This window comes from Benincasa hispida, chromosome 5 (genome assembly GCF_027475165.1).
Source record: "Benincasa hispida cultivar pf3 chromosome 5, pf3_genome.v1.1, whole genome shotgun sequence".
NCBI lineage: Eukaryota > Viridiplantae > Streptophyta > Magnoliopsida > Cucurbitales > Cucurbitaceae > Benincasa > Benincasa hispida.
The window spans coordinates 31,449,444-31,474,015 of record NC_143482.1 but is presented as its reverse complement, the minus strand read 5'-3'; the positions used below and the strand labels follow the sequence as shown (position 1 = coordinate 31,474,015).

General features: G+C 32.5%; 1 protein-coding gene across 1 annotated transcript; it reads left to right on the top strand.

Moving 5' to 3' along the window:
* Positions 1 to 17,151: 17,151 nt before the first annotated feature.
* On the top strand, positions 17,152 to 18,066 carry LOC150036036 (uncharacterized). Its single transcript, XM_090313552.1, has one exon. The coding sequence runs from the start codon at positions 17,152 to 17,154 to the stop codon at positions 18,064 to 18,066; it is 915 nt and encodes a 304-aa protein (XP_090169678.1).
* Positions 18,067 to 24,572: the final 6,506 nt, after the last annotated feature.

Genomic DNA, 24,572 nt, shown 5'->3' with positions numbered 1-24,572 from the left:
AGGTCGTATTTTATCTTTGGTTCTGGAGTTTTTCACGTAAATTGTTGTGTTTCCTGTTTTTGTTGTTTTAAATTCTTTTCATTACTTTGCTTATTGTTAGCGTAGAAGTGGGAGCATTTTTTACAACAATTGGTATTAGAGTCATACCTTTAGCTGAATTTAGCTTAGTTTAGCTATGTCAATAGAATCTTTGGATGCTGAACAAAGAAGTAGAAAGTCTTAAAAGATGTAGTTATGGCTATGATTTATAGTTGAGTTCTATCAGGCGTGATGTGCTCCCAATGAAAGAGATGTAGCCTAGATAAGATGTTAGACAGATGACTATATGAGGAAGACTGGGTGTTGCTTTGTTCGAGGGAAAGATTGTTGAGAATACAACTATCGTCCCACATTGACTAGATAATTATATGTATATAAGTACCACATTGGCTAGATATTTATGAGTATATAAGTGGGAGAACTATTTTCAATGATACGAGACCTTTTGGGTGAAATAGAAAGCAAAGTCATGTGAGTTTATATATGTCCATAATAGACAATATCATACAATTGTAGTGATATTTAGAGGGTTGTTGTCTCTAACAAATAGTATAATAAATATCCATGAAAAAGATAAATGATGATCAAATATGATTTTGAAAAAAATATATAAAAAATACAATTAAATTTCATTTGATAAACATTTGATTTTTATTTTTTTTACTTGAAAATTCAGGTTGTATATAAACATTGTTTACCTAAAAGTTTATTTGTTTTCTTATCTATCAAAACAAAACTTGTTTTCTTAAAAAAAGAAATGGACTAATAATTCAAATATCTCTTGAAGAAAGATGAATAACTTATATAATAAAGAAATGGTGAAGAAATAATCAGTCATTTTTTCTAAAAAAAAAAAAAAAAAAAAAAAAAAAAAACCTCTACGAAATGAAATTGTTTTTCGAATTTTGCTTGAATTTTGAAAATATTTTTTAAAACTTGTTAAAAAAAGCAAAGAATAAAACTCATAGGTGAAGCATCATGAATTTTAGTGGGTAATTATTTAGTTCATGTACTTTTAAAATTGTAATAATTTAGTCGATAATTTTTAATGGTAGTAATTTAATCTATATACCTTACAATTTGTAGTGATTGAGTCATTATTATAAAAAAACTGTATTGAAATTTGAAATTTCTTAAACATGTACATTGATAGATTTGTTTGGAAATCAAATTTTTTCGTGATAAGATTAAGTCGACACATAATAATATTGACGCTTAATTTTGAAGAAAATGTCCATAGTGGAGACTAATTTCAAAGTACAGGAACTAAAATTTTCAAGTTTGTGGACTAAATTATTATAACTTTGATAATAAAGAAATTAAATAGAGTAAAATATAAAGACTAAATTATTAGAAAATTTAGGGACGAAAAGTATTTTTTTATAAAAGTAAAATAAACTGAATAATGAATATTCAATATCCATCTTAAAATTGATGGTAAGGTCCATAAAAGGTGCTTTCAAAATTGTCAAATTTGTCACTCTATTTGCCAACTTTGAGTGCAAAAATTTGGCATGTGCTCTCGCTCATAATGCTTATGAAGAATCTTCCACAAAAGCTTAGCAAACTTTGAAAATTTTTGCAAAATATCAACATCAACTAAGACTAGTGGAGCATACCTACTCAGCTACTCTTGAGAATACCCACACAAAAATATATAAAATCATACATCTAATGGTGCCAAAAATACCTAATCCACCCTTTATTCTTACAAAATTAATCAACTAAATTATAGTGAGCATCCAAAATACAACTTCTGGAAGCTGAACAAAAAAAAATAAAATGTGAAAATACATTCCTTTTTCCTTCTAGTGCAACAGATTAAATCATACTTTTTATTCAGTTTGCTACTTTATTTTGTTCAATGGCCTTTTATTTTTTTGTTCCACTCACTAGGGGCGGTTCAAGATAATATTGTGCCTAGTAATTTTAATTTAAAAGGTGCTTGATATACAAATTAAATTTAAAATTTAATCTTTGTGATTTAGGTTTAATTTGATACTTATTATTTTAAATGTTTCTATTTAATCTTTATGGTTTGGTCTGTTTTTAAATAAAGATAAATGAACCAACTTATTTATAAATATAGCAAAATTTCACTATCTATTAGTGGTAGATCGTGATAGACTGCGATAGACGTCTATCAATGTTAGTGATAGATATCTATTGCCATATATAGCGATCTTGTTATACTTCAAAATATTTTCAGTAGATTTACAATTTAAAACAATTACCTTTTCGAAGAAAGGAAAATGAGCTAACTTATTTACAAATATAGTAAAAAATCACTAGATATCACTGATAGACCGCAATAGACTATGGTAGATCATGATAGACATCTATCGATGTTAGTGATAGATGACTATCGTAATATATTGTGATCTATCATTGATAGAAAGTGATGTTTTGTTATATTTAAAAATATTTTAAGCAGTTTTACTATTTAAGACAATTACCCTGATGGTTTGAGTATTTGTTAAAATTTCAATGTCGTCCTTATGGTTTTGTTATACTTCATTTATTGTCTATCATTCTCTAGAAATCCAGTTATTTTCCTTTGCTTTTCATACTCGACTTTAAACCTCAATGTAGTCAACTAACATATATTTATTTAAATTGAAATCATTTCAAATCAGTGTGTGGTGTGGTATGAGTAAAACAATTTACGGATCAAATAAAAAATTTTAAAATTTTAGAGACCAAATTCAAACTAATTTCATATTATAAATACTTGTTTGAAACTTTAAAAACTATAAATGATCAAGACCCATGGTATGAACGATATGCACAAGCACGATCGATCATTTAACCCTATCCAAAAAGAATCTAGTTGACTTCCAAACTAGCTATATTGTTAAATTCCACATGAACAAATATCCACAAACACAATCATCTACACCCATCAAAGCATGTCAAAATCAAAACATAGTGAAATATCATTGAGTTGATTTTTTTTTTTTTTTATTTCAACAATATGTTAGGTAAGGAATTCAAACCTCTGACCTATTAGTCGAGAGTACATACTTTATGTTAGTTGAGTTATACTCATTTTGACGCATTAGGTGGAAACTAAGATCCAAATGATGATAAAACAGACGTGATTTATTATTGTTGGATTGATATGACAACCCTAGAGGGGACTTAATAGGATTTAATAAGATTTACTTTATGCAAAGAAACAAGTTAACTAAAATTCATGCAAATGAAGCTAACTCAATATAATAAAAAAAGGGACATAAACAATTTCGAACACTCTAATTAAATATAATATCAAAATTGATAACAGAGTTATGGAAAATTACTCTACCAACTTAAATGATCAAATACGAGTAATTAATTTTAAGATAAAATTCTAGATATCTTATTCCCAAATAACAACAAAAAGGACTTGCAAAGATTAAAAAGGTAATAATAGAATTCAAGAAAAAACGCAAACACTTTCATGAAATAAATTACAACAAATTAATTGAAACATTTAAACAGAAGAGGCTAAATTGAGAAATTGATGCCATGATTTTTATAATAGTTCGTCTAACTCGACCTATTCCCCTCTAAATAGATCCTTGTGGGGTTTTGAATAAAAATGTTCTCGACTCTTTCCATAATCCAGAGTCGAAACGTTATAGAGCTCATTCCAAGTGTAATGACTCGACTTTTCCTACAATACTCTGGTTGTTACACATTGCATGCTAAACTCAAGTTTAATGAATAGTAAAAGGTAGGTTTTAAGAGAAGGAAAAAAGAACTTTAAGGATGAAAAAATGGATGACTCGTCACTCAGATCATAAATGTTAAACAAAATGCACAGGCACATACTATAACAACAACATAACAACAATCATGGAATCAAGAAAAAACACACAAAAGTGTTGGGATGTATGCCCTAAAGCCTCGTAGTTAATAAGTTATTTAAAATAGTGGTTGATTATTTTATATATGCAATTATCCATTAAGGAAAAATCCTAGGTTATTGCATGAGACTTGAATAGTATGTAGTGGACATACAGGTGGATCATGTTTAAGCGTTAACCTAATGGGTCTATAGTATATGGATAAGGATGGGTGCCTTATCTTGGTAATATTATGGATATGACCAACTTTGTAAATGTTACAATTATTGTAAAGTGTTACAAATGATGTGATGCAAATCGTTCATGTAGATAATGCGAGTGGGGGTATCCTATACAAAGAGTTTGTATAAGATTGGACCGCAAAATATTCAATTTCTCTTTGTAACACCGTTGACTGAAGAGATTAATATTTCATAGGATAACCATGTAACTCGACCTCGATCCTGTGTAAGTTATGGATTCCTGTCTATTAGGGAAGTCATTTGATTTGGGTTAGAGTGACCCGAGTTGTTGACTGAATAATCTTACCATTTTGGGGATGAGACTAAGTAGATAGCTAGAAACATAGCTACACAAGATGGAATTCACTACTTTCCACATTTAGGAGAAGTAGATGAGTTGTTCCCTTAACGGTTGATTACGAGTCTTGAACAAAGGGTATCCGCCCTATCACTGACCTGACATGGACTTGGTTTATAATATGACCACAAACAGATTGCTTATTAGAAGGATCAGTGGTACTTAAGGAGTAAGAGGTAATTACAAGGGTAAAATGGTAATTTGACCCAATTGTAGTCATAAACTAATAATGAAGGATCGATTGACTTTAATGGTTAAATCGATCATTTAGTAACGTGTACAACAGCACGAACTCGAACGCAACGATCAGAACTCGATCTCAATGAGCAATTGGATAAACCTTAATCACAATAAAGTGCAACTCGATTCTCAACCCTCGAATAGAATTGAACACCACCCCAAGGTTACCTTAGTATTCTCGATGTGAGAACCCAGGAGTTGTGGGCTCTGTATGACTTTGGATAGATGAATGGAGGAGGTAAACGATTGAGTATGCGACGGAAGAAGGAAGTCTATTGTATAAACTTAATACTTGATCGTGTAGAAGAAGAAGCCTATCGTATAGACTTGCTACTCGATCGTGTAGTAACGAGTAACTATCGTATAGTAAACTTGATAATTGATCGTTTAGGTTGTGTAATACTATCGTTTAGTTAAACTCTTTGACTTGATAGTTTCTCTTTTGTGAGACGATACGAATGAATCATCGATCTGATTTAGAAAACCATTTTCCTTTTTATCTCACAGTTACCATAAATCGCAAATAACCTTCCACTCAAGTCGGTTATTAAGAAAAAGAAGAATTAATTATCACATAATTAATATATTATAAATAAATACAATAACTAACTTATCATATAAGCCTTTAAAGAACAAGTAATACTTAGTGAGAAACCAAGATTGAACACAGGGATTCTAGAATGACAAAATATGAAGTTGATGAATAATCATGGTATGGAGACTAAGGACCCATTTGGGTTGACTAGGAAAAAAGTATTTTCAAAAGTCTTCATTTAAACACTTTTGATAAAAAAAAAATCCTTAAAATAAAATCACTTGTGTGTTTGATAACACTTTCTCAAAAGTGTTTTTAAATACAAGTTTGTTTGGTTTCCTATATACTAAAAAAATCTTTCTATTAATGTCAAATTACTCTAGAGGACAACTATAAAATACTATGAACAAACAATTTAAAATAATGGTCACTGGAGTTGGCCGTCGGGTGGTCATTGACTGAGTTGATGCTAGTGGTGTTGGTGGTAATTGGGTTGGCTGTAAGTGGTGGTGCTTGAAATGTGCTTGAAAAGTGTGTTATTTGTCTTGTATTTAGAATGGTTTTTACTTCATATTTTTAGATTTGACATTGTTTGTGTTGAAAGCGTTGACGAGCCCACTCCAAATTCACTCTAAATCTCACAAACTTTTAAGTGAAGAAACTTGTTCTCTTACAAAACTCAAGAACGCACAAGAGAAGAATATTGTTCTCTCGAAACTCAGTTTCTTTTCAAACTTCAATTTTCTTTTATTGATTTGATTCTTTTCTCTTACATACAAATGAGAGAAATTAACTCTTTATATAGTACTCAAGAGACACTTACTAAAAGACACAAAATTAATGAAGTACATGTATACATATCATTCATGTACTTGAACAATTATATGTATCTAGAAATGTATGTATCTTTAAAATAGAAATGTATCTAGGAATATGTTATCCATAATGTATCTAGCTTATTAATTTATAACATGCCCCTTAAGCTAGACTTCCCTGACTCTGAGCTTCTCTTTCATTTTCAAGAATAATTCTGTCTTTAATGCTTTTATGAATATGTATGTAACTTGATCTTGTGTCTTGCAATACTTGATATATACTTCTCCATCTTTGATCAATTCTTTGATGAAATGATACTTGATCTGTATGTATTTTCTTCTTCCATGAAAAACTGGATTCTTTAAAAGTGAAATGGATTATTTATTATCAAAGAACATGAAGGTCCCTTTCTCTTGAGGACACTTCGATTCATGTAGTACCTTTCTAAGCCAAAGTGTTTGACAACTAGCTACAGACAAAGAAATGTATTCAGCTTCCGTTGTTGACAATGCTGCAACATCGCTTCTTTAATGCCCATGAAACTGCTCCAGAACCAATATTAAATACATACCCATAAGTACTTTTGAAATCATCAATATTTCCTCCCCAATCATTATCACTATAGCCAACAAGAACGTTATCCATATTCCTTTTATAGTGGATTCCATGATCAACAGTTCCAAGAATATATCTAAGAACTCTCTTTCCAACTTCCCAATGACTTCTCTTTGGTGATGCCATAAATGTACTCAATAAACTTACTGAGAACGTAAGATCAGGTCTAGTTGTAGTTAAATATATTAAACTTCCAACAAGATTAGCTTCTATAGATGGTGGTATCAAAAGCTTCACTATCAACATGCTTGCTTAAATTTAAACCTAGTTCCATAGGAGTACTAGCAAGATAAGCATTCTCTATTTTGAACTTTATCAACAAATCTTTTACATACTTCTTTTGGGAAATTGCAATATCATTATCACCTTGTTTAACTTCAATACCAAGAAAGTAATGAAGTAAACCCATATCAGTCATATCAAATTCTTTCTTCATGCTCTCTTTAAACTCGTCAATCATCATGTTTGAATTTCCCGTAAAGATTAAACCATCAACATATAGACAAATCATTAAGAAATTACCATTTTCGTCTTCTTTGGTGTAGAGAGCATGTTTATATGGACATCTTTTTGAACTATCCTTAAAAAAAATCATCGATACATTTGTACCAGGCTCTTGGTGCTTGCTTTAGCCCATACAATGCTTTTTTCAATCGATACACCTTATTTTCTTCTCCAATTTTGGCATAACCAGGGGGTTGCTCAACATAAATTTCGTCCTCTAAATACCCATTTAAAACTGCTTACTTGACATCCATTTGATGAACTTTTCAATTATTTTGTGCTATAAGGGCTAACATCAAAGAACAGTCTCCAAGCGAGTTACTGGTGTAAAAACTTCTTCATAATCCACACCAAACTTTTGTTTGTAATCTTTTACTACGAGTCTGGCCTTGTATTTCTGCACTTCTCCATTTTGCTTCAGTTTTGTTCTATAGATCCATTTGACTCCAAGAGCTTTTCTATTCTTTGGTAATTTGACTAACTCTCATGTGTCGTTTCTTTTGATTACATCAATCTCTTGATCCATTGTATCTTTCCACTTCTCATCTTGAATTGCTTCTTCAAAGTATATAGGATCAACATCTGCAAATAAAGAAAAATTAGCATGTTCATCATCTTGTATGCTTCTTGAAGTATTGTAGATCTCTTGAATATTTCTTGTCTTCCTTGGACTAGTTTCTTCATCACTTGTGGAGTGTGATGAAGAAGGTGAAGTTAGTAGTTGAGTCTCTTCAAGCTCCAAATCTTCTTTGCCATTCATGTCAACAAGTAATGGATTCTGGACTTTATTTGGTACATCCCATTGCCAGAATTTTGCTTCATCGAACTTGACATCTCGACTAATAATAACTTTCTTACTTACAGGGTTGTATAATCCGTAAGCCTTGGAGTTCTCACTGTACCCAACAAAAATGCATATTTTTTTATTTATCATCTAGTTTACCTCTTTTCTCATATGAAATATGAGAATAAGAAATACACCAAAACACTCTTAGGTGACTAACAGTGGGTTCAATCCGCTCCATGCTTCTTGAGGAGTAATACCTTGCACATTTTTAGTTGAAGCTTGATTTAGGAGATAAACAACACAAGTTACTGCATCTCCCCAAAATTGATCTGAAAGCTTCTTGGCCTTCAACATACTTCTTGCAAATTCCAATATTATTATGTTTTTCCTCTTTGCAACTTCGTTTTGTTAAGGAGTTCTTCGAACAGACTTCTGATGCTTGATTCCATTTTCCTTCAAGAAATCTGCAAAGACTATATATTCTCCTCCACGATCCGAACGCAGTGCTTTCAATTTCAAATTACTTTCATTTTCCACCATTGCTTTGAATGTCTTGAAACATTCGAAAGTAGAGCTCTTTTCTTTTAGTAGATAAATCCACATTTTCCGACTATAGTCATCAATAAATGTGAGAAAATAACAGTTACCTCCATGTGTAGTGGTTCTCATGGGTCAACATAAGTCTGTATGGACAAGCTCAAGAGGTTTTGATGCTCTCCAAGAACCTCTAATCGGAAGTGAATTTCGATGATGCTTTCCGAAAACACATGCTTCACAAAGTTGATCTTCCTTTTTAATATTTGGCATTCCTCTCACCATATGTTGTTGACACATGTGAGACAAAGTGTCAAAACTCAGGTGCCCGAATCGACAATGCCACAACCATGAAGAGTCATTTACTAAAGTTTCAAAACAAACAAGCTTATCTTGGCATATTTTAATTGGAAACATTTTGTTGTGAGTCATGCGTACCTTCGTTATGAGACCTCCATTCTTGGTTCTAACATCACATATGTTATCTTTAAAGATAACATCATGTCCTCTTAGGAGAAGTTACCCAACACTTAAAAGATTGTATTTGAGACCTAAAACATAATACACATCAGTAGTTCCTTTTGCTCCCTTTTTTGTCTTGACAAGAATATCTCATTTTCCTTTGACCTCAAGCTTCTTGTTGTCACCAGGCTTCACTACATTTTGATGAGATTCATCTAAAGATATAAAAATATCCTTTCTTCCTGTTATGTGGTTACTGCAACCACTATCATGATACCATATTTCCTTAGTGCTTGTTTCTTGGACGTTGAATGTGAGGAAGAGAAGACCTTGATCATTATCATGTTGCTCATGCATTAGAGTGGTTTCTGCTTGATTAGAATTAGCCTTTTTAGACCAACAGTCTGCTTAAAAATGTCCATAACGCCTACAATTAAGACATTGTATGTGAGAAAAATCTCCATGACTACCACTTCTGCCTCTTCCTCTATTTGAACTTCTTCCCCTTCCTCTATTTTAAAAAGATTGATTGTCTTTGCTCTCTGACTCTGAATTTGTTACGATGCTGGATTGTCCATTGCCTCTACCGCCACGTCCACCTCTTCTTCCACTAGATCGCCCTATAGAGGAGGATTGCCTATGAAAAGCTTCTTCTGAAGAAGTAGAATCAAACAACTTCAATATGAGCTCATGAGATTGAAGAGATCCCATTAAGCTATTGTTGGAGAGAGATGACAAATCTTTGGATTCTTCATTGCTACAACAATATGCTCATATCTTCTAGTCATGCTTCTAAGGATATTTTCAACCACCCTTTGATCTTCGATTGTTTCTCCATTTGATCTCAATTGATTAACAATTACGAGAACACGGTTGAAAAAATCTTCAATAGTTTCAGCATCTTTCATTCGAAAGGTATCAAATTCAGCTCGAAGTGTTTACAATCGGACCAATTTTACCTTTTCCTCTCCTTCGTACAAATTCTGCAATGCATCCCATGCTGATATTCTTTCAAAAATATTTTCATCCACAGCTTGGTAGATGAAAAATAATGTCTTCTTATCTTTTTTTCTAGTACCTCTCAACTCATTGAGTGGTTGTGGTGAAAGACCATCGTCACTTTCTAGCTCCGAATATCCTCTGTCAACAATATCTCAAAGATCTTGAGATCTACAAAGAACCTTCATTTGTTGGCTCCACCGTCTATAGTTTTTTCCCTCAAAGCAAGGAAGTTGAGGCTGCAACATGTTAGATGACATCTTTCAATCCTTTTGCTCTGATACCACTTTGTTGAAAGTGTTGACGAGCCCACTCTAAATTCACTCTAAATATCACAAACTTTTAAGAGAAGAAACTTGTTCTTTTACAAAACTCAAGAACGCACAAGAGAATAATATTGTTCTCTTGAAACTCAGTTTTTTTTTCACACTTCAATTTGTTTCTATTGATTTTGATTCTTTTCTCTTGCATACAAACGAAGGAAATGAACTCTTTATATAGTACTCAAGAGACACTTCCTAAAAGACACAAAATAGATCATAGTTTTCAGGCTAAATAAGACATGAAATATGAAAATACCCTTAAAAAAGATCATAGTTTGAATTAGGGTAATGAACAAGTAAAAAAAATAGGTAAAAAGGCACCAAAAAAGGCATCCACGACACGCTGCAGTAACGTGCTTAGCGCCTCAACCCGAGAAGGGTCAGCAAGGCAATGCCATGGTGCTACTTATGGTGCTGTAACACTGCAAACTAGTCCAGATGCACGTTTCCCGACGACACTGCGAGCTATAGCTACCTTTCAGTATTAAATCCTCGTTTTATCGTCATTTGGAGGAGAGTTTGATTGGGGGTTAACCTAGCACATCCACAGAGGCTGAGAGATTGTTATTTAAAGGATAGAAAAGCGAGAGGGAGAAGAATTTTCAAAAGAAAGGGAAAGAGAGATTTACGAAAGAGAGAGAGGGAGAAAGATAAATTGAGAGATAAAATTGGGTAGTTTATGGCTCGTTTGATAACTTTTTCATTTCCTGTTTTTGTCTCTTGCTTTTTATTTCTTTTTTCCTAGTCTTGGTTTTTAAGAACTAGAAATAGGAATAAGTTTTGTAACTATATATTTATTGTTTCTTGAAAAAGAAACAAAAACAAAAACTAACTTGATAACTATTTCTTGTTTCTAATTTCTTGTATTTTTTTCCCTTGCCTATTCTCTTATTTTTTTCCTTTACCAGCGCCATTGGCCACCACCTCTGGCAACCACCGACGCTACCTCCAGCCACTACGACTAATGAACAACTCTGGGCACCACCTCCAGCTACCACCACCACAAATTCCAGTGATGACCACCCAAGATGACCAATTCCGACGACAATTACTTTAGGTTATTGGTTCATAGCATTTACAATAGTTTTTTATAATAATAAAATTACTTTTAGTATATAACAAACTCGTATATAAAAACATTTTTGAGAAATAGTTTCCAAACCCACGAATGTTTTTATTTTAAACATTTTTTTTTATCAAAAGTGTTTAAATGAAAAATGACTTTTTGAATTTTTTTTCTAAGTCAATCCAAACAGGTATTTAATGTCTTGATTGTAAAATATTAAATTGTAGCTAAATGAATGTTTTAGTAAACAAAATTTATATATAGTAAAACTCGAACTGGTTTCAAATATATTAAAAATAAGAATAAAAATAAAATAAATAAATAAACATATATTGTGAAATTTGAAATTCAAAATTTATAAAATATTTAAATATACCTATTGAAAATCAAAACAGTATATAAATCTAAATATTGAAAATCGTAAAATTTAAAAAACTAATATAAATATAGTAACATTAAGAAATGAAAAAAATATTAATTAGAAAAAACAGTCATGAAAAAAAAGAAAAGAAATGAAACAAATTTTGCGTCAATTGGGATTTGAATCCACGGCCTGGTTAAGAAAAGAAGGCATATGAACTCACCACTACCAACACAATCAAGGAGTTTCTTAAAGCAATAAATTGAAATAATACAAATTAAATGAAGAAGGAAATCGAGAGAAATGAATTTTTGTAGTTCCTCAAATTTAATCCATTTCTAAGAAATGTTTCAAAGGTTAGAAATAAGAAACATAAACGGTTATCAAATATATATTTTCTTAAAAAATAAGAAACAAAAACACGAAACATGAAATCGAAACGTTATCAAACGAGCCCTTTATATCCCATCTTTGAGATTTTGATGGTGAAAAAAATGGTAAGTTGTCTTTGAGAAAATTTCCAAGTTTGTGGTCTTCTTTGTTTGTGTGTGTTTTTAAAGTTGATTTTGGGTGTGTTAGGGGAAAAAGAAGGTCAGAGATGAGTTGAGATTTATTTTCAATAGCTTAAAGGTTGGAAAAAACCCCACAACTAATTTATTATGTCCTCGTTTGATAACTATTTTATTTTTGTTTTTTTAAAATTAAGTCTATTTCATACAATAATTTACATCTTTCTAAAGTACAATAGTTGAATTCTTGGCCAAATTTAAAAAATAAAACCAACTTTTTAAAAGCTATTTTTTTAGTTCTCAAATTTCGACTTGGTTTTTTAAACCATTGGTGAAAAGTAGATAACAAATAAAGACATTTGGAGGTAAAAGTAGTATCCATAGACTTAATTTTCAAAAATAAAAATAAAACACAAAATGATTACCAAACGAAACCTAAGTTAAATAGAGAAGAATGCAGGAAAAAGAAAAAAAGAAGAAGAAAAAGCCCACGGCCATGGAGTGAAGGGGAATAGGAAGAAAATGAAGTGGATGGAAGAAGAGGAACAAAGAAAAGTTAATAATAATAATAATAAAAAAAAAAAAAAAAAGTGATATGAAGTACAAGGTATTTAATGAAGTTCTTTTGAAGATACCATTCATAAGTGCCTTTATGATTGATAATCCGTCCCTCACAAATATATAAAATCTAATCTTCTACTTACTAAGCGCACTATCCTATTTTATAACGTATCGTATTAGGAATGATCATCTATATTGTAGTCCTAACGCAATGGTCATCTCTAGCACGATGTCTACTTTTTTCACCCAAGTACAACAAAGTGCAAAAGAAATGAGGAAAACACAACAAAATGTATGCATTAATAACTTATTGCGTTAAGGATATGGTTATGTATAGCCCTAACGGAATGGTCATCTTTATCACGATCTTTATTTTTATCATCCCAAAAGCACAACAAACTATAGGAAAATGGGAAAACACAATAGAAAGATGAAGATTCACGATAGAAATGACTATAACATTAAGGCTACGATAGACGTGGTCATCCAAACATGATATGTTATAAAATACGATCGTGCGCTCGGACATTAATAGAAGGATAGATTTAATCCATATATTTGTAAGGGATTGGTCATTAATTATAATGACGCATGTGAATAGATCATCCATACAAAAAAAAAAAAAAAAAAAAACCCACATATGAATGGGCTCATAGAGAGAGAACTTTAAAAAAAAAAAATTGAGAACGAGGACAAATGGTACAATATTTTGATTAAAAGTAAACTTTATGTTTATTTTCCTAATATACCTTGTGAATGTATTTCTAAGGTTTAAATGTTATGATTATGTTTCCAATACACTACGAGATTGTGTTTTTTGGTATAAATATAGCCCTATGTGCATGTATTGAAAGAAATAGCACTACTGAAAAAAAAAAAAGGCCCACTATAACTTCGAAAAAACACTATAGTAGGTTTTTATAGCGTTCTATGTAAAGTCATGACACTTCATGCTATTAAAAGTGTGGAGCTTTTTATAGCATTTTTAAAACATAATAAAAAGTCCAACCTTTCTTTAACATTTAGTTACACGCTATGAAATGCTTGACTTTTTATAACATTTACATTCTTTAAATAGTACATTTGATATTTGTAAAATGTAATATATCATTTTGAAAAAGCAATCAAAGAATTTTTATAGCTAAAAAATGAGGTCATTATTTGTCTATTATAGCATATATTTACGGTTGTAATTATTTGTTTAAAATAGTTATAATAAGCCTTCAATTGTTGAAAAAATTCTTTTAATAGCTTTCATAAACTTTTTATAGCTTTAATGAATGTTATTATTGCATCTTTTATAGCTTCTCGAGTAAGTTCATATTGCTATTATTTTGTTTCATACCTTGCTACACATTAAAAGTCAAATTAAAAAAAAAATAGTTATAATCTATATAATCAAAATGTTTAACTCTAAATAAGCATTCACATAAAAGAGTAATATTGTTAAAAAAAAAAAAAGAAAGAAAGAAAGAAAGGAAGGGGATATAGTAATGAGTAACGTAAATTTGAAGATCAACAAAACATACACTTTATGAATTAAAAAAAATGTTGATAGAAAAAAATCTAATTAACTCTTATTTAGTTGTGTTTGTGGTCTAGACATTGCATGTATTGATAGTCTTTCATCAACCTACAAAAAGTCATTAAATAATAAAAATTTAAGTAAAATTATTGAAATAAAGAACTATGATAATAAATAGATACATATAAAATTAAAACTTTGTTAGAAGGTCAGAATTGTACGATCAATTACATCTTTGATGTATGTCATTTCTAAGTTTGGCCTCCATAAAACGCATCATGCTTTGTTGGCAAGTACTACCCAACCTCTTGTTGATTGTGGATCAGGGAAACACAATGAACAATGTTCCTTGAAAATTGAAAAAACATATCATAGTCACCCAATTTTATGCATAATAATATATCTTAATTAATCTAAAACAAATTAAAGATGAGAAGAGATGAGATTCATCATAACACCGAGAACATATATACTAAAGATCACAAAATCCATCCATACTAGAAAAAATTGGGTTATTTTGGAACACAAAAAGAAACACCAACCATAACCACAACCATGAAATCAATGAATTTTAAGGTCTTATTGATTTAATATAAACAAAATATGTAAAATAATTTTCAACCAATTTGAAGTGCATATTATCTATCTAAACAAATCAAAAATATAGTAAAAAAAGACAACTCTCTCTAAACTTTTTCACCCTCAATGGCGCACAGCAGAATAGCAGAATCCTTGACGTCATTTTTAACCAAATATCACCTATTGTATAATCAAAAGATCACAAAAGTATCACAAAGACAAGATTTTACTGATCATTACGTGTCAAAGACTCGATGAGAGTCCAAAACAAACTTTTTCACTAAGACTAGACTGAATAATGAGCAACATGTCACTCAATCACACATTAATTTTTCTTTCACCAGTTAGAATCCAGCAGAAATCTCTTCACACAAAAACAAGTTAGTTGATTGCTAATAAAACCAACATAAATATATAAAAGAGATTTTATATCAAACTAACATCCAATAATATTAAATCTTACGAATCCAACTTGCACCAAAAACACTAATCCAACTTCAATACAAACATGTTGATGACTTTTTGGAGAAACTCTTTAAATTAACCTTGCGAATAAAGTCAATCACATACCAACCATATTTTGTTAAAGTAAACTATTGTAATAAGAATGTCACCTATGTACAAAAGGCAAGAGAAGTAAGAAAAATAATGACAAAGAAAGATTGAAAAAAAATTAAATGTTCATCACACCTCTAGCTTGGAAAGCATGTTGCCAGCCTTTGTATGAATTTAAATTAAATGTTCATAAAGGAACTAGAAAATGAAAAAATCTAATGGTAACAAATAGGAAAGAATAAAGAACATTACATAAAAAGAAAAAATAAATATGATGCATAATGCACAAACAAGGGAGGGCATTCAAGGAACATTTTCTTTGTATGAATTTACGTTTGTTCTTTTTCGATAAGATTGAGATCTCCTCCTTAAGTCACCTTCTTCTTCTACTTCAACTTCGTCTCTTGTTCTTCTTCCTTCTTTGAAATCCCTCAGCTGAACACACCACTAAAATAGAATGTGAAAAAGATCATCTGCAACTTACAAAAGAACTCACCACTAAAAATCTCCGAAGAATAAATGTATATAATATCCTAATCTCTAAAATATGCACAAAATGAATATTCATCCATACAAAACTCAAAACAATCAACTGTTCTACTCCAATGTTCACAGAGTTGCCTTTTAATCATCCGGATACATAATCCCTCAATTGCAATCATTTTTCAACTTTAAGATAAATAGAACACTTACCTAAAGTCAAAGGTGTAATTTGACAAAACTTGAAGTTTAAATTAAAAATTATAGACCATGTCAACGTTTAGAGTATTAAAATGGAAAGAACTATACTCCTTACACTAAATGAATGAAATGGAGAAGACAAAACCGAGAAAAATACTATGGATGGAAAGAACTAGACCAAATAGTTTGTCAAAACTAATTTCTTTTCAGAGACCTAAATTGTCTCAGAGTGTACAAGGAAAACACACCAAACCCCCAAAGGTTCATGAGGCAAAGTTTACCCACTCTTTTTCAACCCAATTTTAGCTACTCTATAATTAATCATCATGTAATACCGATTTTCTGATCAATAGAAATCATTTCAAGAAGAGGCAAACTTTCAATCCAACAAACAACATTCTATTTGTAAAGCAACATATACAATTGCAAACCACAAAGATTTAAAAGCAAACGAAGACTAAATGAGATTTCATCTATAAAAGAGTGATCGAAGGAGAAGAGGAAAAGATGGACAAGGGAACAAAGATGTAAGCAATGACATTCTTTAACGTTCGAGAATATTTGGTTACATAGAGAACAAATAAACTAGATCGATCAACTTGCAACAAACAGTGACACTATTAGTGGGATAATGAGAAAACCAAAGTCATTATTTGGGTTGGGTTTTCGCAAAATATTAGAAGTGCAGTTTGTCCCACATCGATTAAATTGAACAATGGGGATAGACTCCATGTTAAAAAGTTTGTCATTAGTAAACTTTATTTGTGGCATTTAGTGTGACTTTTGGGTTTTGTGGCTTTTAGTTTTTTGTAACAAATAGTGATTTTTGAGTTATAGGAGTTATGTGAGTTATGAGCATTTGATGACATTTATAGCTTTAAACCATTGACATTCCTATTATGTTTGTAAGCCTATATAAAGGCATGCTTAGTTGAATGGAAAACATATATCTCATTTTTCATATTTTTCCTCCACGTTTTGTTTTTCTAACATAGTGGTATCAGAGCTAGTAAAAAATATTGAGAGAAAAATGGTCAACGGTGGGATAGGTTCACTTCAACTACCAATGCTTACCAAGCTCAACTATGACAATTGGAGCATCAAGATAAAAGCGTTACTAGGAGCACAAGACGCATGGGAGATCGTGGAGAATGGTTTCCAAGAGGCAGAAGCTGGAGTCGATCAAGCGCAAAAAGGTGTGTTAAAGGAGACAAGAAAGAAGGACAAGAAGGCCCTTTATATCTTGTATCAATCGGTGGACGAAGATACGTTTGAGACCATCACCAAAGCGGAGACGTCAAAGGTGGCATGGGACAAGCTCCAATCAACTCATAGAGGAGTCGATCGTGTGAAAAAGGTATGGTTGCAAACCTTACGTGGTGAGTTTGAATCTTTACAAATGAAGGAGACGAAGGTGATAGCGGAATATCACACAAAAGTAATGGCTGTCGTCAACCAATTGAGATGGAATGGTGAAGAAATCACCGATGTTCGTGTCATGGAGAAGGTTCTACGAAGCCTAAATACAAAGTTCGAGATTATCGATACGACGATCGAGGAAACACAGGATCTTGAGAACATGACAATTGAACAATGTATAGGCTCGTTACAAGCCTATGAGGAGAAAAAGAAAAGGAGGATGGAGCAAACAGAGACCGTTGAACAACTTCTCCAACTCAAAATCATGGAGGAGAATAGTCATGGACATGGAAGAGATTGTGGTGATCGAGGCCATGGTGGAAGAGGTGAAGCCAACACAAATGTTTCTCAAAACTCGTTTGAATCCTCAAGAGGAAGAGGAGGTCGAGGTCGTAGAAGACGTGGTGGAAGGTCTGGGAGAGATAAATCTCAGGTAAAATGTTATAATTGTAACAAATATGGACATTATGCAAATGAGTGTTACTCATCTCAAACAGAGTCGATTGATCGAAAGCATCAGGACTGATCAACTGCTATCACATCAAAAGCCCATCAAGGGCAATCCAATTATGCAGAGGAGAATAGAACCTTATTTATGGTTTCAAAGGGAGAAGAAGAGAGTCAATATAGTATGTGGTATCTTGACATAGAAGCCTCGAATCACATGTGTGGAAAATGCGAGATATTTGTGGAGTTGAACGAGATGGAGAAAGGTAATATTGCCTTTGGAGACAATTCTTTGGCCGCCATCAAAGGAATAGGAAAAATTCTCATTCGGTTAAAAAATGGAGAAAATCAATATATCACAAATGTTTATTACATTCCCAATGTAAAAAATAATATATTGAGTGTAGGACAATTGTTAGAGAAATGTTTTGAAGTTCAAATGAAAAATAGTTGTTTGTATTTGAGGGATAATCATGAGAGACTTATTGCTAAAGTCTCCATGATCAAAAACCGAATGTTTCCTTTGAATATATGTAATGATGTTACAAAATTCTTGAAGACGTGTCATGAAGATCTCTCTTAGCTATGGCATCTACGGTTCGGGCACCTCAATTTTGGAAGTCTAGAATATTTTTTGAAGAAGAAGATGGTGCGAGGTTTACCACACATTCACAAGCCAAACCAAGTGTGTGAAGGGTGTTTGCTTGGAAAACATCATCGAAGTAGTTTTCCGAAGGAGTCTATGACAAAAGCAAAGAAGCCTTTAGAACTCATCCATGCCGATGTGTGTGGAATGATCAAACCAGAGTCTCATGGTAAAAGTAAATATTTCCTTCTCTTTATTGATGTAAAAAAAAAACATGGGTATACTTTTTGAAGGAAAAATCAGAAGTATTTGAAATCTTTAAGAGATTTAAGGCACGTGTGGAGAATGAAAGCAACCTTACAATCAAGGCCATGAGAACCGATCGAGGTGGTGAATTCACATCAAATGTGTTCAAAAAATTTTGTGATGAAAAAGGCATCTGACGTCCGTTAAAAGTCCCAAGGACACCGCAACAAAATGGCTTGGTGGAGAGGAAGAATCGGACAATCTTGAACATGGCAAGAAGCATGCTAAAGACAAAGAAGATGCCGAGGGAATTTTGGGCGGAGGCCGTAGCTTGATCAGTTTATTTGAAAAATCGAGCACCAACCAAAAGTGTGCTTGACAAGACGCCTCAAGAAGCATGGAATGGAAGAAAGCCTGGGATTGGTCACCTCAAGGTGTTAGGGAGTATTGCATATGCTCATGTGTCGGAAGAAAAAAGGACCAAGCTCGATGATCGAAGCAAGAAACTCATCTTCATCAGCTATGATGCAAGTTCAAAGGGTTATCGTTTTTACAATCCTTTGAATGGGAAGGTAATGATTAGTCGTGATGTTGTTTTTTATGAGGAAGCCTCTTGGGATTGGAATATACAAGAGGAGGAGTATGATTTCTTTTCATATTTTGAAGAAGACAATGAAAATGAGAAGACCAGGGATGAAATGGGTGAAGGTTTCCCATTCCAGTGCCACCTCGTTCGACCAATCGATCATCATCTGAAGGTTCATCCAGCGATTCAAAGAACGAAATTGGCCCAAGAGGAACTCGAAGTCTACGGGAACATAATGAGGTAAATGAAAATCAAAATGACATAATTCTCTATTGTCTTTTTGGTGATTGTGAGTCTATTAGTTTCCAAGAAGCCATTGCAAGCAAGAAATGGAAGGATGCAATGGATGAAGAAATTCGAATAATGGAGAAAAATGACACATGGGAGTTGACCAAGCTTCCAAAATGGCACAAACCGATCGGAGTGAAGTGGGTATACAAGACAAATAAAAAAGTCAATGACGATGTTGAGAGGCAGAAGACGAGACTAGTGGTGAAAGGGTATAGCCAATGGCATGGCATCGACTATGATAAGGTGTTTGCCCCTGTTGTTCACCTTAAAACTATTCGTTTGATTATTGTTTTGGCAACCCATAATCATTGGAAGATACATCAAATGGATGTCAAATCGACATTCTTGAACGGAATTCTTGAGGGAGAGGTCTATGTGGAACAACCATTGGGTTATGAAATCAAGGGTGAAGAAAATAAAGTGCTTCGATTGAAGAAGGCACTTTATGGTTAAAAGCAAGCACCAAAAGCATGGAATTTGAAGATTGACAAGTACTTTTAAGAGAAGAAGTATATGAATTGTCCTTATGAGCATGCCCTCTACATCAAAATGCAAGGTGAAAGCATACTAATCATTTGTTTATATGTTGATGATTTAGTATTTATCGGAAACAATCCTAGCATGTTTGATGAGTTCAAAAGAGAGATGGCATAGGAGTTTGAAATGACGGACATTAGTCTCATGAGTTACTATCTTGGGATCGAGGTCAAACAAGGTAAAGATGAGATTTTTATATCCCAAGAGGGCTATGCTAAAGAAGTGCTTAAGAAGTTCAATATGAATGATGCTAATCCAGTTGGAACACCGATGGAATGTGAAGTCAAAATCACCAAGCAAGATGGAGGAGAGAAGGTTAATTCTACATATTTCAAAAGCTTGGTTGGAAGTTTGAGACACTTGACATGTACAAGACTGGATATTCTTTATTCGGTTGGAATTATTAGTCAATTTATGGAGGAACCGACAGTAACACATTGCAAAATGGCAAAAAGGATAGTTCGCTACATCAAAGGGACGATGGGGTATGGTCTTTCTTATGTCTCTTCTAGCAATTTTGATATTGTTGGTTATTGTGATAGTGATTGGAGTAGTGATTTGGATGATCAAAAGAGCACTACGGGATTTGTGTTTTTTATTGGTGAAATGGCGTTCACATGGATGTCAAAAAAGCAACCCATAGTCACATTATCAACATGAGAGGTAGAGTACGTCGCAGCAACTTCATGTGTATGTCATGCAATTTGGCTAAGAAACTTAGTGAAGGAGTTGAAGTTTCAAATGGAAGGTCCAATGGAGATTTTCGTTGACAACAAATCAGCCATTGCGTTAGCCAAAAATCCGGTATTTCATAGGAGAAGCAATCACATTGATACCCGATTTCACTACATTCGGGATTGCATTACGAAAAAAGAAGTGGAACTCAAATATATCAAGTCACAGGACCAAGCGGCGGACATTTTCACAAAGCCCCTCAAGTTTACTCGGTGTAACAAATCAAAATGAGAAGTTTACTTGTTGTAACAAATCAAGTTTAAGGGGGTGTTGAAAAGTTTATCATTATTAAACTTTATTTGTGGCATTTAGTGTGATTTTTGGGTTTTGTGACTTTTAGTTTTTTTGTAACCAATAGTGATTTTTGAGTTATAGGAGTTATGTGAATTATAAGTATTTGATGACATTTATAGCTTTAAACCATTGGCATTCCTATGGTTATGTTTGTAAGCCTATATAAAGGCATGCTTAGTTGAATGGAAAATATATCTCTAATTTTTCATATTTGTCCTCCATGTTTTTTTTTCTAACACTCCAAGCCTTTCAAAAAATATATCTTCCAACTTCTCTCTAATTATTAAACTTCCTGTTTTCCAACCTTTTTTCTTTCACTTTATCAGAAGGAAACACAACACACACTTAAAACTGTAAGGAAACAAAAAACTTACTTGAAGATGAGTGACCAACTACGTATATTCCATGCCTAAAAAACCGCATATATTCCACAGTAAGAGAAGAAAATCAGTAATATACTATTCACAAGCTTCTCAGTTTCCAACTCAGATTTGACATCAAATTTAATAAGCATCGAAAAATAGAATTCTTCTTTGTTTTTTATTCAAGCTCACACATCTTTATCAACCAAATCTTCATATTTTACTCTTAACAGTAAATTAAAAAAAAAAAATCCAAACAAGAAATCTAATGCAAGTAGAAAATTGGGAAATACATACCGGTAGCAGCACAAGTGTTGAGTTTTTAGAGGGTACGAGAGATTGGAAGATTTAGTAAATCCTTTGAAATGGGTTTTTGTAAAAAAGACAAAGCGTTGGTCGAGAAGTGGGTGTTTGTAAATCCATTCCTTTCAAATGACTATGTAGCCAATTTCAACAAAAGGGATTCCAGTTGGAACTACAAACGCTGGTTTGAACAAAACCATCGAAGGGAAATCTAAACCCGAAAAGGGGAAGCAGAGAGGGAGGAGAGAACTAGGGCTTGCTCAACATTATGGGAAGAAGATGATTTCATTCTCAATATGCAATGTGTGACCTAAGAGAATGACAGGAGAAGAAAGGGTGGGGGAAAAAAGGTGAAGAGGTGAAATAGCAAGCGGGAAGAAAAATCGTTTGCAGGAATATGAGCGCGTTCAATTTTTTCAAGATGCCTTTTCTTCCGCATTTTTTCCCCAACTTTTTCATAACTGATTTAAAAACTGCTATAAGAAAAAGCTATTAAATGTGATCTTTCTCTTGTAATGAGTTTAGTGTGCGTATCGATATCACAACAGTAGGTTGAGTCACAGGTTTAGTGAAGATTTTTATAAGTTTATGTTTACATTTGCAAGAGTATGCTTATGTTTTTACCTATTTGTAAACTCTCTCAAGTTCTTGAAATTGCTGATGTTTTACCTTATTTACAGAACTTGAATTTTTATTTAGAATAATATTATTTTCCTCAAGTTATATTCCTATGAACTCTCAGAATTATTTTCATTTCTACCAGGTTACTCTTGAGTTTCATAGGTGTTAGTTGATTAGAAATTGTCATTCAGTCATGTAGCCAAGCGCTGGGTTTTAATATGAGTATAACTATTGAGAAGTATAAGTAATGTTTTTAATTCAAGTTTCAAGTTATTCTATGATATTTTGACGATAGGCTCCATTTCATGTTCGAGGTCTACTTTCGTCTCAGCCTGTCTTAGGTTCAGGTAAAATAATTTGGGGTGGGGAGTGACACCCCTCTCTCACAACTCACTCACGTTTTCTCTCTCTTTTCACTCCCTCCGGCACAGGCAAATGATAATGAAAGTCCTCCTCGGATGCCTAGCAACTTTTATGTGTCTTTCTAGCTGCCTGTTGTCACCACTCGACTGCCTCTATTATCATCACTAAGTCGCAGTAAGATGTCAACTTTGGATAAATTCTTTAATTAAGGTTTTAGAACAAGATGTTAACTTGTGTTTAATCCGTAAATATTGAAGCCAAGTTGGGGGATTATGCTTTAGGTTTGGAGTGTGACTTTGATGAAGCCCATGGAGGATCGATTGTTTGTATATAGTTAAAAGTTCAAATTCCAACATAAGATTGAATGTCTTTAATACAAGAAAAATTGTTTGAAAACATTTTGGCCTTGCCAATTGCAATATTTAAGTGAGATATATTTTGAAGGGTCACGTTTTCATGTATTTTTTCATGAAATTATGAATGTTTATCATGACGAGTTATATACTTAGTACGACTAATTATTATGTAATTTTATAGGCAGCTTGAGGGATGTGTAAATGTTTAATGAAGCCCAATAGATATAAGTTACATGAAATTAATGTGCTTAGATTATTTCTGCTTATGTAATTGATGTATACCTATGTATGCCCAGAGGATTTGCTTCTTACAAAATTGATATAAATTGGACATGATGTGTATTAATGCACATTGATAGTACCTAAAATGTGTCATTATACTCGGCATAACTCAAGTTCATTGTGTGGTTTAATGTTTTTAATCAATAATTTTATAGATACCAAGCACAGAGAGGTAAATTTGATCATTTGGTGGAAAACCGAAGTAAAATGAAGCATTTAAAGCCTAAACGAAGTGTCTAAGTCAAAGTGGATGTAGCATTACAAAAATGGCCCATTGAAATATAGCGTCACCGTGCTAGACGGCAATGCCCATCAAGATTTTTCGAGAAGATTATTTATTATTCAAGAAGTTTCTTGGAAGAAAATTTATGGCCATTAGATCTTCCACATTGTCCAAGGTCAATTTTTGGTCATTTGATCTTTCACATTGATCAAAGAAAGTTTGAAACCATTGGATCCTTCACATTGATCAAGGATAATTTATATAGCCATTAGATTTATTTGATAACCAAATCTCTTTGGGCTATAAATAAGTGGAGATTCATGATTGACAAACTATCCTAAAATCTCCAACAAGTAAACAAAGTGTGAGAGAAAACATGGAGAGTTTTTTTTTTTTTTTTTTTCAAGAAAACTTATTATTTCTCTATAAGAAAAAAAAAAGTTTATAATTCTTATTTTCTATAGTGAAATTCTTCCATCCTTGCCCATGGTATTTTTCCTAATTTGTTTAGAGGTTTCCACATAAAATTATTCTATGTTCTTCTCTCCCTTTTTCTTTGTTACTACTATTCTCAATCTAATTTAGTTGCGATCTTACTCTATCCGGCAATAGTTCTTTTTACAACAAAAAGGACAATTGTAATATATTAAATTAATTAATATGAAGCTATGAATATTTTCTTTTATACTTCACATATAGATTTTTTATTAAATTGGTTTGTATAATGTCCTATATAAAATTTCTCGATCCATTTCTACTCACCGGCACCCCAAAATTTGTAGCAAACTCAATGCCATGTT

Coding starts and splice junctions, on each gene's coding strand:
- LOC150036036 (XM_090313552.1), top strand. CDS start 17,152: ATGGTCAACGGTGGGATAGGTTCACTTCAACTACCAATGCTTACCAAG.